Raw genomic sequence first — 18934 nt, 5'->3', positions numbered from 1 at the left:
GACGAAGAGCTTCCTGGGCACCTTCGGTTGCCCTCTGCGCCCGGTGCGGGGCATGGCCCGGTCCCTCTCCTCGGGGACGTCAGGAGGGTCCGGGCTGCCCATCGCCGGGTCCTCCCTGTGACCCCAGAGCCAGAGCGCTTCCTAGGGCTCGAGCAGGGGGATGATGGCAGGGCCCCGAACCCCCCCCCCCCCCACTTCCCCTGGCGCCCTGGGAGCAAACGCCTTCCCGAAGGTACAGCTCAGCCGGGGCAAGGTGGGGGCTGATTCAGGGTTTCTTGGGCCCCGGCGAGCCGGGCTGGGGAGCACCAGATGCCATCAGCTTCCTTCCCGGGGCCCAGCACCTGCCACAGGCCCTTGTCCTCCATGTGTGCATGTGCACGTGTGCGTGAGTGTGTGCATGGGTGTGCGTGAGTGCAGGGGAGCAGAGGGCTGCTGAGGAGGACAGCACTGGGAGGAGTCCTGCAGCCTTGGCCTGAGGATTTTCTCACCAGCCTCATCCTCAGTGTGCGCCCCTGGCCCTTACCCCCAACGGGCCCCCACCCCCTGCTCTCCTGCACCCCCCACTCCTCACCTCCCCCCGCCCTCCTGCACCCCCCAGCCCCACCCCCTGCCCTCCTGCACCCTCCAGCCCCTCACCTCTCCCAGCCCCACCCCCTGCCCTCCTGCACCCCCCAGCCCCCAGCATTGCTGCTCACTAAGCTGTGTGACCTCTGACACGTTACCTAAAATCCGTGTGTGTAACCGCGGCTTAGTGTGAGGCACGTAGTCACAGGCACACGAACAAACGATGTCACCCAAGGTCCTAAGTCCTAGATCCGAGTGGTCACACATCTGTCTGTTATCCTGACGTCTGCGTGTTTTCCGCGCACACATGTAATCCCGTGATGTGTATGTGGTCCTGTAAGCGGCGGCGGGGGTGAGCTCCGAGGCGTCTGGCGCCCCCCTGGCCTCCTGTGGGTCATCTCGGGCCCAGGAGCGCGTTGCCCCATCGCGCGGCTCCAAGCAGCACGACTAACTGAGGCAGTTCCTGCGGATGGGGCCCCTTGGGCCGGCGGTGCCCTCCCCTCGCAGGCGGTGGCTCGCGGGCCCCAGGCCCCCCGGGTGGGCCGCCTTCCCCCTCCCCCTGCGTGGCTGGGACTCGGGTCCTCTGAGGTCCCTCCTCCTCCGAGGCTGCCGGCCGAGGCCTCCCCGGGCTCCTGGCTACATGGTCCCTCCGCAGGGCATCTCCCACCCCGGCAGAGAGACACAGAGACACAGAGACACAGAGACAGAAAGCCCAAGTCGCAGTGCGCCGCGACCCACCCCGGAGGGAGCACTATCCCTCCGTGTCCCACCCGCTGGGCGCAAGCCGCTGGGTCCCGGGCTGCCCACGCTCAAGCAGTGGCCTTGGTGGCCCAGGGCGGGGCAGGCCAAGGTGTGGGTTCCGAGGGCACCGCTCATGTGTCCTCCGCTGGCTGGCGCGTCCCTCCCTGCCCCTCTGGCTCCGTCTGGTCGGCCCAGGAGACCTTCCTCAAGCTCCCCTCCTGCTCGGCACCTCCCAGACCTCACCCCCGCCCTGTTTCTGCCTGTGGCCTGCAGACGCACGACACGCAGGGCCCGGCTTGTCATGCCCGCCACCCCGAGTCCCCGGCAGCATCCCCAGCAGCGTCCCCCGCCACCCGTGGCCTGGTGAGTGCAGCGCTGACCCGAGTGCAGCTCTGACGGCCTGGCCTCGCCGGCGGCAGGACTGACGGGCACAGGCTCCCCACGGGGCCACGGACCCTGACCCTATTCCAGCTCCGAGGCGTTTTCTCCAGAAGCCCTGTCCCGGGCGTCGGGGTCAGACTCCCCAGCGGGACCTTGGGGCCCATCCGGGGCCACCTGCCGTCGTGCCCCTGCCTCCCGCGGCCCATCCACCGAGCTCCCCCGCTGCCAGTCCGGGGCCTTGGCACCCAGGCCGGCGGGGGGCTGGTTGCTCCAGGAGGAGCTTCATCCCTGGGGGGACAGATGGCAGCCAAGCGACAGCGGCCTGTCGGGGCCCACGGGGTTCTCCTCGCGTTTGGGGCACGCTCCTGCTGCGCGGCCCACGAGCCTGTAAGGGTCTCCACGTCTGGGGATTCGTGAGGCCCAGAGCCCACTGCTTGGTCACGGCCATGGGGACCTGGCAGCTTGCAAGGTGTCACCATTCTGTGACCTGCGCACTGAGGAAGAGGAGGAGGAGGAGGAGGAGGAGGAGGAGGAGGAGGAGGAGGAGGAGGGACTGACAGGATTTCCTCGATCAGGAGATGCCAGGCCTGCCCAGGACGGCGCCACATGGCCTGCAGGATGCACGGAGGCCGAGCTGGGCTCCCAGCCCACGGTCTTCACCCTGAGTGGACGGGGAAGGGAAATTCTCCCACAGGGTCTTCGCCTTGTAGCTTGATTTCTTCCGACGGTAAATGCTCACCGGGTGCCTCTTAGAGTCTGCGCAGCACTCAGCTCTGGGCTAATTAGCTGGTTTCCGGATTGTCTGAGGGCTGTGGGCCCAGGACTCCTGGTGAACAGCCTTCCTCTGCTCCTTCTCCCTCCATCCTTCCTCCCTTCCATCCTCCTTCTTTTTCTCCCTCCCTTCCTCCCTCCCTCCCTCCCTCCCTCCCTTCCTTCCTTCCTTCCTTCCTTCCTTCCTTCCTTCCTTCCTTCCTTCCTTCTCTTCCTTCCATATTTCCATCCTCCATTCCATCCTTCTATCCTCCCTTCCATCCTCTCTTCCTCCTTTCCTTCCTCCTTTCCATCCTCCCATCCATCCTTCCATACATCTTTCCTTCCATCCTTCCTCCTTTCCTTCCTTCCATCTTTCCAGGGCCCATTCACCGGAAATGAAAAGTCCAAAGAAGGGAAGAAGGAAAAAGGAAGCGACAGAAAGAAGGAAGAAAAGAAGGAAGCCTTCTTTCCTTCTGAATCGCCTAAGAGAAAGTCCCAGGGGAAGTCCATCCATCAAGCCTTCTTCCATCCGTCCTTCCTCCCGAGGCTCCATCTTCCTTCCTCCCTTCCAGCCTCCAATCGTCAAGCGCCTCCCGAAAGATGAATTACAAAACCACTGAACTTCTTCCTTCATCTTCCTCCTCCTTGCCCTTCCTTCCTTCCTTGCATGCCTCTTCTGCCATCTCCCTTCGCCCTTCACTCCAAATCCTTCCTTCCTTCCTTCCTTCCTTCCTTCCTTCCTTCCTTCCTACCTTCCATTTTCCTTCCTTCCTTCCTTCCATTTTCCATCCTCCCACCCTTCCATCCTTCCATGTACTCATGTGCTTATTCATCCAGCTGGCATCCGTAAGCTTCCTACCAGGGTAACAGGCACCGCGTACCTGGGAAGATTCCATCTCTGGTATCATTCCCCGTCTAGTGAGAGAGGTGCATAAGCAGCTGGGCAACAATGACTTTTAAGCTCTGTGAGCAACATGAGAGTGTGAGTGTGTCTGCCTGGCTCACTACCATGTCCCAGTAGTGAGAACAGTGCTCGGTATATATTTGTTGGCTGAAGAGAATAGAGGGCTCCCGATCTAAGTATCACTTGACACATATTAAAAACAATTGTTGTCACCCTCTTACCTTGTGGAAAGATGCCCAGGTGGGATGGTTGGCTGAACTTTGCCTTGGGCTTAGAAGTGGTAAGTTAAGGCATTTTTCTCATCTTTCTTATCCAGGGAGTTTGCCCGTTGGAAGGTGAGGAACACAGCCATCGAGAGGAGAGACCTGGTCCGTCACCCAGTGCCCCTCATGCCAGAGTTTCAAAGGAGCATCCGCCTGCTTGGCAGGAGACCCACCACTCAGCAGTTCATTGATACCATCATCAAAAAGTACGGCACCCACCTCCTCATCTCTGCCACCTTGGGAGGTAGGTTGGCAGCCACTGGGGCCAGAGCCTTATCATGCCTTTGGGCCTGGGTTGGAGGGGAGGGCGGGGTGGCCGAGGATCAAAGCCACACCAGCATCTCCTCCTTTGAATGTCACTCCAAAGCACATATTGCCAGGTAAGCCAAGTTGTCTTGGTTGTTGTGGTCACGTCCGAGCACTTGATTCCAGTCTCTGGGACTCAGTCTAACCTGAGTTTACTAACTTTTGTGGAAGTACTAACTTTTGTGGCTTCACCTTGGAATTAGCTCAATTCGTCAGGGATGCTTAATCTGATTATTGTATTAGTTCCCTTGGAACGTGGTCTAATCTGGGGAAATAATTAAGCTTCAGATGCTGTTTAGAGGATTGCCTTTGTTTACTTAAGTCTGCTTGAGGGACTGATAACTTGAGGTCATCATTTTACAAGTAAGGGTATTGTTTGTATTTTATGTGGGTTCGGAGTAGGTTAATAGGAAAGCTGACTAATTGCTCCATCCTGCTTGGCCTTACGCATTCTTGCCCAGCAAGTCCATCCAATCTTTAGGGGAGTAAGGAGAGACTGAGAGAAGAAAACAAGGAAATACGTTTTTGTAAGGGGGGATTTGGTAGAAACGAGTGTATTTTGACACTTATGGTGCTTGCCTCTGTGCTTCACTTTACATTGTGAGCTTCAACACTTTGGACATTGGTTTGCTGCCCCAGTGACCAGGTCCACTAAATGTGGAGACAGGCTCTTCGGTGGTGGGGCACCGCGCCTCCTCCCACTCACAGCTGCTAGGTTGGGATTGAGATTGGGCCCTAGCCCGCTAAACCAGGCTGGAGTATGGACGGAGGCAGGGGGGTGGACTGAGGTTGGATCATAACATCCCATCTCGTCCTTCAGAGGAGGGGTGAGCCCCACGAGCCTAGACGCCAGAGGACACAGCCCTCCTGAGCTGGGCAGGAGGCCCCAGGAAGGTGGCAGTGCTTTCCAGGCTGAGCACGCAGTGTACATTTGAGGAAGCCCAGGTTTAGGAATCTGACAATGTGGGCAATGTTGGAGGAGAAATCGGTCGGGCACACTCATGTGTCCTCACAATAAGAAAAGCCGGCATTTATTGTTTGCCCGTAGTCCTTAAAATCTGCAAGTGGAGTCAAATGATCTCCCTTGTCCAGCAGAGGAAAAGCCAGAAGTCAGAAGACGTGTGATTAGCAAGCCACAGAGCCAAGGTTTCTTTTGGTTTGGGCTTTGTTCTGTTTATTTAAATTAAAAACACAACACAACACAACACAGTTTACTCCAAGTCTTTAACTTCGTTTTTTTTTCTTTTCCTTTTTTTTTTTTTTTGTCCACAAAGCCTGCATTTTGTTTTGTTTTGTTTTGTTTTAACTCAACATCAGTGTCCCTTTAACCAACTCATTCACTGCCCCGCCCCCCGACCCACCCACTCCCAAATCAACCAACCAGTGTGTATTTGTCTCCTGTTGCTAATCAAACATAAAGTTAAGCAGGACTTTGAATGTTAAATCATGTAGTATAAATTATATTCTATTGTAAAGTGAAAACTAAATCACTTCTGGACTGAGCATTTCATTAACCTGTACCCCTTCTCTTTGGACTTCTCCACCTTCCATTTCATTTCAATAAATAAATAAATAAATATATATATATATATATATATATATATATATATATATTCCATTCTTCAATTAGAAGCTGCATTCTGTCCGAGTCCCTGGAAATACCAAATAGCAAAGACCTTTCTTTGGCTGTGAAATATATTTTTAATTTCTCCAAGGCAGAGTGGTGAATTATTCACAGAGCCTTGTTCCTCTTCTGTTTTTACAGCACAACATTTTAAAATATGCAAAGCCTTGGATTGAGTTCCAGTGTTGGACAGCAAGCCCTTAATGTTCCCCCAATCCTCAACGTTGGGGAGTGGGGAGCAGGAAGGGGAAAAGATTTACTGTCGTCTGAGCACAGGGTGCCAGACACTGCATGAGGTCCTTCCTACGTCATGTTTTTACTTGCTCAATCATGGAAAAATGTTCCTTAGGAGCCTCCTCATGCAAAGGGAGGGCAGGGAAGGGGTAAATTATAGTGAACGGAAGGGTGGGCTCTGGAGTTGGTTCTAGTCCTGTCTCCAGTGTTGTGTCACCTACTCCAGGTCTTGGTTTCCTCTTTCATAAATAGACATGCACGTCATGACACTTAAATAAAATGAGGCATTAAAGGTGCTGAGCCCAGTGTTTGGCACCAAACAGATTGTTGTTACCATTGGAGGTGTTTTATTATTCGTACGATAATTATTATAATTTCATGGGGCTAAGGAGCTTGGGGGTTTGGGATTCCGGCCGGTTGCTACCACTCACTAGGTGAATAGGAGACATTGAGCAATTCACTTTCCTGTCTGGGTGTCCGTGGTCCTGCCTAAATGCAAGAAGGTGCAGAAAATGCTATTCAATGTAATTTTTCCTAAGAACAGCATGTTCATTTAGAAGAAACGCTCTGATGAGCTGTTCGAGGTGTCAGGTGCGTTCCTGAGGGCGTGCTCCGACAACAGAAGATGATCCTAAACTGTCACATGGAGAACAAGTAAATGCATTTATTTGGCTCCTGAGGGAGAGGGAAGAGGAAGGAAGGGCAGCGAGAAAGAGGAAATGCAGCTGGCGGGAGGGCCGACACCTGCCATTTCCGGGGGCTCCTCAAGTGTTTTTGTGAAATTGCTTAGACCCCATATGTACTGGATGCAAATGATTCTTCTCACAGGAGGCGGTAAGGGGAGAAATTATGGGTTTGGAATGACATGCAGGGATAGAGGGACGGCCATTTCCCCTGTCCCTCTGAGGGAAAGAGCTCGGAGCCCGGCCATTCTGTGTGATGCGTATGTATGATGAGGTCGGCCTGCCTGGGAGTACATGCCTCCCTGCACAGACAGATGTGCGACGCCCGCCTAGACCGGACGTCAGTTCATCCGTTCGCAGAGTGTGTACATGCGTATGCAGTGCACACGTGCACACCCACTGGACTCATGCATATAGATATGATGTACGATTGTGTGTGTGTGTGTGTGTGTGTCAGGCTGCACATGTTGTGCATATGTGGAAATTACATGAATGTCTTTTTATGCACGAGGGCTGGTGTGTTTGTACTTGTGTACGTTTGTGTGTAAATTCATTATTCCCCCACCCTGTGTTTTGAGAAAGCTGCCCCGGGCTGAGAGAAAGGTTGAGAATAAAGTCAAACACCGAAGGAAGGGATGGGGGATGCCTCAGAGGCCCCAAATCCGGCACCCCTCCCCCTATCCTGGAGCAGTATCCCTTCTACACTCACCAGGTAAAAGAATCGACTCCCACCTCATCCCCATCCCCTGCGTGTCTGAGTCCCACTCTGTTCGCCTCTGAAAGAAGTGGTGCAGACAGTGAGGCGAATACCCTGGAGGACAGAGATGGAGGAAAGGCCTATGTGGGGTGAAGAGGCAATTTGCAGGAATGCCCAAATGGGAAAGCAACTCTAAACAGAACATTCTCTTAATAAACAAGAAATTAAGTCTTAATAATGCAGCAAGAAGCCCATTAACCCCTCTTGATCTAAGGCTTGCTTCTGCCAGTTTTCAGTCCGAAGGGACCTGTGCTTGTTCCACCTTCTCTTTTCGTGAGCCCCATGGAGAGCCTGCGCTGACACTTGGAATATTTATTTCCTCTGCTTTGTAGCTCTAACATCTAGTAGATTCACATATTGAATAATTTACCACTTGGTCCATCTATCTATTCATCTATCCATCCAATCATCTATCCATCTAGCCATCCATTCATCCATCGGTTCACCCATCAGTTCACCCATCTGTTCACCCCTCTGTTCACCCATCCCTTTGCCCATCCGTTCACCCATCTGTTCACCCATACATCCACCCATCCCTTCACCCCTCCATTAATTCATCTGTTCACCCATCTGTTCACCCCTCCATTCACCCATCCGTTTGCCCATCCATTCACCCATCCATTCATCCATCCATTCATCCATCTGTTCACCCATCCGTTCTTCCATCCATTCAGCCATCCCTTTGCCCATCCATTCACCTATCCGTTCACCCATCCCTTCATCCCTCCATTCATCCATCTATTCACTCATCCATTTGCCCATCCATTCATTCATCCATTTACTCATCCATTTGCTCATCTGATCACCCATCCGTTCATCCATCCATTCGCCCATCCATTCACCCATCCGTTCATCCATCTGTTCATCCATCCTTTCACTCATCTGTTCACCTATCTGTTTGCCCATCCGTTCACCAATCTGTTCATCCATCCATTTGCTCATCCGTTCGCCCATCCATTCAACCATCCCTTTGCCCATCCATTCACCTATCTGTTCACCCATCCCTTTGCCCCTCCATTCATCCATCTATTCACTCATCCATTTGCCCATCCATTTGCTCATCCATTTGCTTATCCGATCACCCATCCATTCGTCCATCCATTTATCCATCTGTTCACCCATCCATTCGTCTATCCATTTATCCATCTGTTCACCCATCCATTCGTCCATCCATTTATCCATCTGTTCACCCATCCATTCACCCATCTGTTCATCCATCCATTTGCTCATCCGTTCGCCCATCCGTTCACCCATCCGTTTGTCCATCCATTCACCCATCCGTTTGCCCCTCCATTCATCCATCTATTCACTCATTCATTTTCCCATCCATTCATTCATCCATTTGCTCATCCGTTTGCTCATCTGATCACCCATCCATTCATCCATCCATTCGCCCATCTGTTCACCCATCTGTTCACCCATCCATTCACCCATCTGTTCACCTGTCTGTTTGCCCATACGTTCACCTCTCCATTCACCCATCCCTTCGCCCATCCATTCATCCATCCCATGATAACTGAACATCTCTCCTTCTGACCTTGGTGAAGCATTGGGAACATTACAAATGAATCCGTAGAGTCCTTGCTCCACCAGGCCATCACGCACCCTCCTGGAATTCATTGTCTTAATTGTATCTAAAGTCATTTTTAAGCCAACTCTATTTAGGTCATTGTGGATCCTGAAGGATGGAAGATCATGTCCTCCTGCATTACCAGTGAGACTTCATGGGAAAGTGCAAACATGAGTGTCTTCCTCTCGACTCACGTCTAGGTGTGTGGGACCCAAAGGTTAATTTTGATGAAGATAAATCTTCTCATCAGGAGATTTTAGTCTAGTACTTAAAGCAGGTGTGTCACTCAATGAACGCAGTCGAGTTGGATCACTTCCTATACTATGTATCCATTCATCCACAAATATTCCGATCATCTGCTAAGCACGTGATACTAGTCCCTGTCTTGCGAGGCAATGACTATGAAATGAGGAAAGCCTTTTACACCCTCCCTGACCTCATAGCGATTCTCCTCTAGAGGGAGACGGGCTATTAAGCAAGCAAGTGCCAGGAAATGTGGGACATGATCCTTTGGAGAAATAAAGGAGACAGGGAACACCTGGTTAGATAGAGTTTTTAATCTAGTTTAAGTAAAGAGTGGGGGGATTCCAGGAAGGCTTCCTAGAGGGGGTGTTGTCTTAGGTGATGTCTGAGGGAAGAGTAGACATTAGCCAGGAGGAAAAAAAAAAGAAAGAAGAGTTGCCACCATGAGAAAACAGGGTGCATTTGTGCAGGATCGAGCATACCTAGAGAGAGAGTGGCAGGGATGCAGCTGAGAGACCAGAGCATCAGTGACTTGTATTCCCGACAGGGATGCAGGCCCCCTTTCCTCTGGGCGACATCCTCTCTCTGTGTCCTTCTACCTTTGCTATCCATCCTCTCTCATCTCTGTGTCCCTGCACCAGCATTGCCCGATAGAAATAGGATTGTGCGCCACATACGCCATCTTAGACGTTCTCACAACCACATCTCTGAAAGTAAAAAGAAAAAAAAGGAGAATCAGTGTTAACAATGTATTATATTTAACCCAATGTATCCAAAATACTATCATGTCCGTGTGTAATCAATAGGACAAGCTACCAATGAAGTATTTTATATCATGTTTTACATTTTCGGATTTTGGCAATCTACCGTGCGGTTCACACCTGCAGCGCGTCTCAGTTTGGACTCCACTCATTTCAAGCGCCCGATAGACACACTTGGCCGGTAGCCCTCCCACAGGGTAGCATACTTGTCGTCACTCAGTGACTCTGAAACAGGGACAATATGTTGTCATTCATTTGTCACTGCAGTGCCTGCCAGGCTCCTCAATGCAGGTGTGCTGAGCTCAGTTGAGTGGACGAGGTAGAGACTCACAGAGGAAAGGCGATTCCTTGGGGTGAGGGCATGGCAGGAGAAGCTCTCCAGATAGATGATGGGGACTGGGCTGTGAGGAGTGTATAGGACTACGGCAGGTCCAGGACCAAGGAGGAAGGGCCAGAGAAAGTGACAAACGCCGGATAGGATTTCAGTGGTCAGATGGGAGAGGGACACAATTGCAGTCTCAGTGGAGAGAAACGTTTGAGGAGATCCCGGGGGAGGAAAATCAGCAAGAATCCATCCCAGAGACAGCAGAGATGGCTTGGCTGGAGCTCATGGAGGGAGATGGCAGTGAACAGGTGGATGGGAGGCTGCACGTGCGAAACTGAATGGCAGTGGAGCTGTGCTCTAGAAGCAGCCATGGACGCGCCCGAGGCACAGGGATGAGCCTGTGGTCGGGGCTGTGCACTCTGCCTAGGGTAATCACTTTCCTCCCAGAAGCAAAAAAATAGATGTATTTTTCTCTCCAACTCCAAACATAATCAGCTTTCGGAAGAAATCTCGGTGATCTTAGGTATCAGGCTCTTGCCCTCAGACAGTATTGACAGTGCTGTTCTCTGACTCTCCTATTTTCTTGGCTTGAGTGGACAGAAGGATGCATCTCGAACATTTGGTATTTACAGTAATCAAGTGGTGGGCAGTGAACTGCCCTGTGTGTGCCAGGCAGGCTTCAGGTCCTTCAGGTCCAGGCGAATTTAACTCCGGGACAACCTTGGCCTCAGCTTTGCACATGGAGAAACTGAAGCATGGGGAGGGTGAGTGAGGGTAAGTGTTCACACAGCTAGTGTAGACGGGGCACGCTTGCTCCAGACGTGGCTTTTTGCCACGACTCGAATGCCTTTGACTGTGGCAACGAACCAGACCCCGCTATAAGGACTGGACAAGTACTAATGAATTGAATCCCTCAGAATCGCTCCATGGAGTAGGTGTCATCCCACCCACCCCCTATTTTGTTAGTGAATAAACTGAGGAACACAGAGGTCAAGAAACATCCCCAAGGTCACAGTTGCGAGGAGGGAACCCAGATGTACGCAGGTCATAACTGTTTAGCAGGCCTTTCTGGACCCTCCTTTCCTTCCAGAATGATGCCACACCTGGTTACCCGAGTGAAAGGGCCAGAGGTTAGCGCTGTTAGTAACCTATGCACGTGTCACGAAGGAAAACTTAATGGAATGAAATACGTGGGTCTGTACATTCATCGCTTGCTCCATTTCCCCACCCCACACTCTCCTTCTTCCTCTCCGACCTCCTCCCTACACCTGACTTTCCCGCCACCCTCCCTCCCTCCCCAGCAGACGCTGCTTCCTGTCTGAGCCTCGTACTCACAGACCCACAGTGCTTGGATCCTGTAGGTAATGAGCATATTGACTGAGGGAACTGGAAAACACAATGGATTAACTATTTACTATCTGCGGTGTGCCAGGCACTGGGCTTTGTACAGGGGAGGGCACTGGCTGACGTCGGTGGTGTCTGGCTTCACTGATCGGACAGTTGAGTTTTTTCCCTCTTTTAGGCATGTGGTTTTTGCTCTCTATCCGGGTTATTGTCGGCATCCAGGCCCTGGAGCCTTTCCTCCCACCCCAAAGCTCGACAGGCTCCCTGAACTTCTTTCCTTTTCCATGCAGGGGAGGAGGCCTTGACCATGTACATGGACAAAAGTCGCCTCGACAGGAAGTCAGGGAATGCCACCCAAAGTGTTGAAGCTCTGCACCAGCTTGCATCATCCTACTTTGTCGACCGTGATGGCACCATGAGGAGGCTCCATGAGATCCAGATATCAACTGGAGCAATCAAGGTAGGCTTGCGGGTGGATGGGGTGGACAGTTCTTCAGACAACACTGCAGGGGCCCGGTATTCTGAGAGCCGACAGGCAGATACAGTCCCTGGCTTCATACCCACGGAGCTAACGCAACAGTGTCCCCTGCCAACCGCGCTGACTTGTGCCGTCAAAGGCCCTGTAAGATCCTGAGCCCCGTTGTAGGGTGACCACATGTACCGATTTGCTGGGGCAGCCCTGGCTGTGGTCGTGGCATAATTATCAACAATCCTCTCATTTCACGCTTAAGGTTCTCCTGTGTGCATGATATTTTAGGCTCCCTTTCCAGGTAAAACAAAGACAAAACTGAGGTGACAGTGGGTAAGTGATTTTTGCAAGGACATAGAGCTAGCAAGAGGCGGATTACTGAAGCCTAGATGAGCAATTTTTAAACTCTTGTGTTCTCAAAATAAATAAATAAATAAATAAATAAATAAATAAACTCTTGTGTTCTGCATCGCATTACTCACTGCCTCCCATTTTACAGATAGGGAAACTGAGGTCCAAGAGCTAACGACTTTTTTGTTCAGAGTTCTACAGCCAGCATGCCGTAGCAGAGACTAGAATTCTACTTGCTGAACCAGGGGTCCGCTATTTCTGTAAAGGCCAGATGATAAGAATTTTAGGCTTTGTAGGTCGTGCGGTCAAGGTCGCCCCAACTCAACTCTGCAGCCGTAACACAGAAATCAGCCGCGGACGGTGCGCAGATAAGTGCGCTCGGCTGCGCGCCAATTGAAGTCTTCTGTACAAAAAAGGGGCCGCCTGCCATGTGCGGGCCCATGCTCCCTGCAACGACCTCATCCAGTAGAGGCCTCAAGATGGTGGCCGCGCCCTACATCCGTGGCGAGACAGCTGACCTTGGTCACATGGGGTCATGGAGCCCCAGAAATGTGGCTACCGAGGAGCGAAGTAGGCAAGCTTCTTTCATCTTAATTAATTTTCACTTAAATAGCCACACTGAGGAGAGCAGCTCTAGACTTTCAATTCAGTGCCTTGGAGCACAGACACTTAAAAAAAAAAAAAAAAAAGGTTCTATTTTAAATGCAATAAATTCAGGGATTACCTCTCTAAAGAGGACGAGGGAGGAATTTTTGATACAAAGGATTAGTTTTTCTCACGGTCTCAGTGCGGAGTTTTTGCATCTCACATTTTCTGAAACCCGATTATACCTGCCTGCTACTCCTCAATCTTCGATCTAATTTCTTCTGAATTAAGTACAGACCTACCCTTCTGTTAAGACTTGCAAAAAATATCTCTAGGGGAGAAGTCTGTGTGTGGCTGGGACCGGGGGTGGAGGGTGAGGCCGACTCCAGCAGGTGAGCTAGAGATTGACCAAGGGAGGAGGACAGATGTGGGAGGGAGTTACCTAGGAGGAGGGAGGAAGGAGAGCAATAAATCAGATGGACAAACAAAGAGCCAGCTTATCCAAGAAGAATCGCCTCTATTGGGGGGATTATGTTGTTAGGGAACTCTGCGCAGGGAGACAGATCTTTATGAAGCCATCAGAGTCCGAGTGAAGCGAAGGCCTGGTTTTCATTATCACCAAATGGTTCTCTCCCCCTCGGATGGGATGGGGAATTGAGATATCGAAGCTCTGTCAGAAGACAATCTTCTTTTGTGCCTCCTGGAAGTGCAGCCTGCCTCCTTGCAAGGAATGGCCCAGAGAAATTGCACAGAGGCCACTCGAGGAGCCACTCTTCCCCTACCAGTGTCTTCCGCACTCGGTGTGGGACGTGGATTTTTCTTGCCAGTTCTTGCCACCACCCCCAGACCCCGCTGGCTAGAACTGTCTCGCTGCCAGCTTTGTTTAAGACTAGCCGCTGGCCCCGGTGAGGATCGTCTGCCCGTCCGTAGCTTCCTTTCCCAGGATATCCTTAGCAAAATGAAAGGGTAGTTTTGAGCCTCGTTCAGTAACAATTATGGCATTACTTTGTTCAAAAAAAGAAAAAAAAAAGAATAAATTGTTCAAAAAAACAAAACCTCCGAATCCTCCATCTATATACTGTTTCCGACGTGCTAACCGCTCCAGAACTGTGATCTCTTTACCGGTTGAGGTGGGTAGGAGTGCTCTGTAGATGGGATTTTGAGGCCGAGAAAGGAAAAGTTACGGATGCAAAAGGGTTCACAGTGGGAGGAAGGCTCAGCTGGCATGGAGAGTCTCCATGGCCATCGTGCGGGTCATGCGACAACTGGTGCTGTGTCGTTATAGTTGGAGGCAAACCTCAAAACTGCGCAATATTTGATTGTATAAAGTGGTGGGAAGTAAAGGTGAGAGGGATGAGAGACCTCTTTTCACCCTAAACCAAGCTTACTTTATGGTTATAAAATGGCTTTCAGAAAATGGGCCTAATTTTACTGTTCTTGCCAAATAATGCATATGTACTAGTGACAGATTATATAGAGATTCGGGGAACACGACGCCCGTGTTGGAACATATGTCAGGCACCTCCACCCATCATGTCTTACCGCTCAGCTTTCCTGGGCAGGATTTATGAAGCTTCAGGTCACACAGAAGCTCAGAGAAGTTGGGGACTTCCTTAGGTCACACAGCAAACTCATGGCCCCGTTAGGCTTGAAAGCGGATCCTCCTCCGCTTCAGCTCATTAATTCATACGCTACATAGAGTGACCTTGCGGGGTGAGAGCCAGGGAGCGGCTCCAGTCTGTGGACTTGACTGCCCTGCCCTCCCGGCGTCTGTTTGGTGGTGGCTCACGTGTGGCCTTGGCACAGGCCAGGTGCCCGGGAAGTGGCCATGGGCTCGGGCCAGGAGACCTTCTCTGCTGGCTCTGCTCTGCTGAGGGCTGACTCCGCGGGGCCCCGTCTCACAAGTGTCTGACCAGGGCTTCTGTCTCACACCTGTCCCCCCTGGTGTCCACTCAGGTCACAGAGACGCGCACCGGGCCTCTGGGCTGTAACAGCTACGACAATCTGGACTCTGTGAGTTCCGTCCTTCTGCAAAGCACGGAGAGCAAACTGCACCTTCAAGGTAGGATGCCCGCGGAAATGTGGGCCCGGAGGGTGGGTGCGGGGAGACACTCGGGATATTGAGGAGGCATCATGTGGCGAGAGAACGAAGAAGAAGAAAGACAGAAAACCTGATAGAAACCAGGAATGGGGAAATTAAGACAGGGTATGATGCCTTTTCAAAATTTTAACATATACAGGACACTAAACTCATGGTTATTAATTAGTTTTCAGATATAAAGTATGAGAATGTGAGCTTTATCCGATTATTTTGATGAAAACGTCTAAACAGTGTTATTTATAGATGCTCCAGACCTAATATATATTAAAGTTTCATATCTTACCGTCCGAATTTCCTATATTATTGTGTTTGATTTTCAATGTATTTTGGCAGGTGTTATTTGAATTCTAAGAACTAGAGAGCATTTTACAGCATCGTTGGGTTCTGGGTAACCTCCTTTCTCCTTATTCGTTAATCATCTGTGGTCTTTAATATATTTATACCCACACATACGTGTTTGTGTCTGTGTGTGTGCTTTCAGCAGAGCGCACGAATGAGAACGCTCCATGCTGGCTGAGACAGGTAGCCAGACGCTGCGAGCAGGGATGCAACAATTATGGGATGACTTTGTTGGTAGATATATTAACAGGTGTATTGGCCTAATGTCTTTTTTATGTCAGGTCCATGTTAGGTGCTTCCTATATACATATGGCCTTAAGGAAAATAGACTCTTCCAAATAGTAATTTTACCCTTATTAATTCATCATAAAGAAGTGAGGAGTTAAAAAAAAAAAAAAGAAGTGAGGAGTTTATAGGAGAAAACATACAAGGCTTTGAGTACAGATAGTGCTGTTTTAAAAAGAATGATTTGTAATAGCCAAAAAATAAGAGTAAGGATCTTATTTTTCCACCTGAGGAGACTGTGCAAATTATGTCACATGCCTACAATGTCATATGAGGCAGGTACGAAAGGTTATATATAAGAATTTTCAAGAATATATGAAAACAATCTGATCTAGTGTTCATTTAAAAATGGATAGTTTCTTTATTATTATTATTTATTATAGTTATTATACTTATATATTATTATACTTATTATTTTATTTATTTATTCATGAGAGATACACAGAGAGAGGCAGAGACACAGGCAGAGGGAGAAGCAGGCTCCCTGCGGGGAGCCCGATGTGGGACTCGATTCCAGGACCCCAGGGTCACACCCTAAGTCAATGGCAGATGCTCAACCCCTGAGCCACCCAGGTGCCCCCAAGATGGATAGTTTCTGACCAAATGTGTGGCATGATCTTAACAACATGAAAGGATAAGGGAAAATAATATTGCAAGGAAAGATGCCGAGATGTTAAAAGAGGTTACCTCTGGCTGGTGAGGTTGCAGATGATTTATTTTAGGCTCCCAGTTCTTTTTCTAACTTTTCTACAACGATCGTGTATTAACTTTATAGTCAGAAAAAAAAAAATGGCATGCTTTAACTTTGAGCAGACTGAAAATGTGACCTTCTAGAAAGGTATCTGAGAAAGGTGATTCTGAATGTCAGTGGGAGGAAAGTGGAGTTGAGATTGGCAGGTGGAGCTAAGCAGAGCCTAATATGACTTTTATATCCCAGTTCCTTGGCAACCCTTTGATTCACGCTCCTGTTATAGAAGATGGTTGGAAGATGGTGCAGGGAGGGCTAGGGGATGTCACTCGGGAGCACTGAACGAAAAGCCCTCTAGGAAATTCAGACCAGGAAAGTGGTTTAGCGTTAAAAGAAAACACAACAAAACAAAACCTCAAACACAGGAAGAATAACCCTGCCCCCTTTAGTGGAGAAGAGGGTGGACAGTGGGTTTGGTAATCACCTGATAAGAAAGTAGATAAGAGAGACAGATCTGCCTTGGGCGTGCCAAGATTTTCAACTTATCAGTTCCTGGGATACCTGTGGCGACCTTGTGAAGCGAGAGCGATGTTTGAGTCCGGGAAGCTTGGCTCCAGCCTACACTTGCTAACCCTGCTGTGAATGTTGGCAGAGGAGAGACCTGTGAGTTATAATTGGAGTAAATTTAGAAGGGATTAACAAGATGTTTCCAGGAAGTTATTAAGATCTTAGGGACATTTAGAGGCTGATTTACCATGAAGCTAATGAAGCTTGAGGTCCACGGCTCCCCCACCTCCTATGTCCCCAACTTTTTTCATTCTAAGTATTCACTTTCACATCTTATTTTGAAATCTTTTTCTCAATAAGCAATTTTGGTATAAGTCTCAGTCTCCCAAAAGCCAGGTCCACCATTGGTTACGTTACTAGAAGTATGTTTTCCACCAAAAAGGAGGTGGCTCCCTTGTCCCAGTCTAGATTGGTCAGAGCACACCTGGAAACTCGGGTCCAAGTCTGGGCATCCCACTTCAAGAGGGGTGCTAAGAAATTACAGTGCATCCAAAGAAGGGTGTCTTATGATGGATAGCTTAAGAGAGTTGACTTGGTACAATAGGATTTGGCTGCAGATACCCCAAAGGCTGTCTTGCAGAAAAGTTAGTCAAATTCATTAATGTGGATAAAATGAGCCAAAGCTGATCTGCTTGCAGGAAATGACAAGGATCCCAGCTCTTAGCTGAGATGAAATAGACCCCTCAGTTCAAACTCAGTATAAACTTCCAGGGCACGTTCATGCCCAAACCTGCAGTGGCCTGCTGAGGTATGTAGTGACTCTCCGTTAGCAGAGTTAGAAGTAAATGACATCTGGTGGAAATGTTAGAGAGATTATTTAATCATCGTTCCGCTGGGTTGGGTAATTGAAGTAGGTGGTCTTTCAGTCCTTTTCATTATAAAGACAGGGAACCACCAACCACCACCCTTAATTGAGCATGACTGTGTGCCAGATCCAGTGCGAACGCCTGAGCCTACGGGCACCAATCAGTTCAACTCATTACAGCAAGTACATGTGTACATGTAGACATCTACGGAGATACCGACATATCTGTATAGATAGACATATTTTGTAGGAACCCACGTTGGCATCCAACCAAGCATAAGGGTATAGTGGTGCTCTAGACAGACACAGTTTGTGTCCCTAGAAAATACACACTGTATCAGAGAAGGTGGGCTTAAACAAACAATAATAGGCATAAAGAATTGTAGTGTAGAAAAATTCTGAGGGCTTCTTGGTACCAGACGGTGTTGAGACTTAACCTACTAAGGAATCAGAGAAGATGTAGAGGATGAGACCTGGAAGATGAAGAGGAGGCAGGAGCATGGATACGGAGGCAGAGAGAGTCTTTATAAAGGAGCACTTAACAAGAAAAAAAAAAAAAAAAGACGTTTAACATTTTTTTTTTAAGAATTAAAAACTAAAAAAATAAAAGCACTCAAGGAAATGAAAATGTCTTAAGAGATTCAAGCAGAGACACCAACGGTGGAAAAGACGAAACGATCCTCCAGATCCTGGAAGGCCTCTGCATCACGTTAATGACTTGAACATGAATTTGAGGGTAATGGGCACCGTGGAAGCGTTTTTGAAAAGGAGGTAGCATGAAGAGATTGGTATTTTGGAAGATCTCTGGCTGTCTGGTGGTCAATTAATTAGACAAGGGTAGATTGGTGGTGGGTGACCAGTGAGGGGCAATTGCAGCACCCAGAGGCAGCACTCACAGATTCAGGCCATAAAGGTATCAGTTGGGGTTGAGAGACAGACCAATTTTAGAGTCACGTAGCAGGCCTCATGACCAGAGCTGAGTGAGAAGACCATGAAGAATTTAGATAATCTGTTGAATGGAGTGTAGGGGCGAGATAGAGACGAAGGGCAGAGAAATACACAAGAGTCAGGGTAATATGTAATATAATAGAGATAATGAAAATAAGGCACACCATTATGGAGATTCGGGAAGGAAATAAGTCACTCAGGCGGGTGAGGTAGAGGAGTCATAGAAGAAAAAATATCTGAGGAAGAATAATATTCTCTTGGTGGAAGGTAACACAAAACAAAACTTCTTAAAAATAAGACAGCAGCAGACCATCTCATGACTTTTGGGTAGGTTGGTATTTAT

At 49.4% G+C, this 18934-nt stretch overlaps 1 protein-coding gene across 4 annotated transcripts in view; it reads left to right on the top strand.

Moving 5' to 3' along the window:
- BRINP1 (BMP/retinoic acid inducible neural specific 1) overlaps positions 1 to 18934 on the top strand; it is a 169891-nt gene that overhangs the window by 99427 nt on the left and 51530 nt on the right. For all 4 annotated transcript variants that reach the window (XM_038553236.1, XM_038553235.1, XM_038553237.1 and 1 more), the window contains 3 exons: positions 3660 to 3850; positions 11744 to 11913; positions 14815 to 14920. In XM_038553236.1, coding sequence (XP_038409164.1) covers positions 3660 to 3850; positions 11744 to 11913; positions 14815 to 14920 — 467 coding nt within the window. The remainder of the gene's footprint in view (positions 1 to 3659; positions 3851 to 11743; positions 11914 to 14814; positions 14921 to 18934) is intronic.

This window comes from Canis lupus, chromosome 11 (assembly GCF_011100685.1).
Source record: "Canis lupus familiaris isolate Mischka breed German Shepherd chromosome 11, alternate assembly UU_Cfam_GSD_1.0, whole genome shotgun sequence".
NCBI lineage: Eukaryota > Metazoa > Chordata > Mammalia > Carnivora > Canidae > Canis > Canis lupus.
The sequence above is the reverse complement of the archived record's forward strand: the minus strand, read 5'-3'. Positions and strand labels throughout refer to the sequence as shown.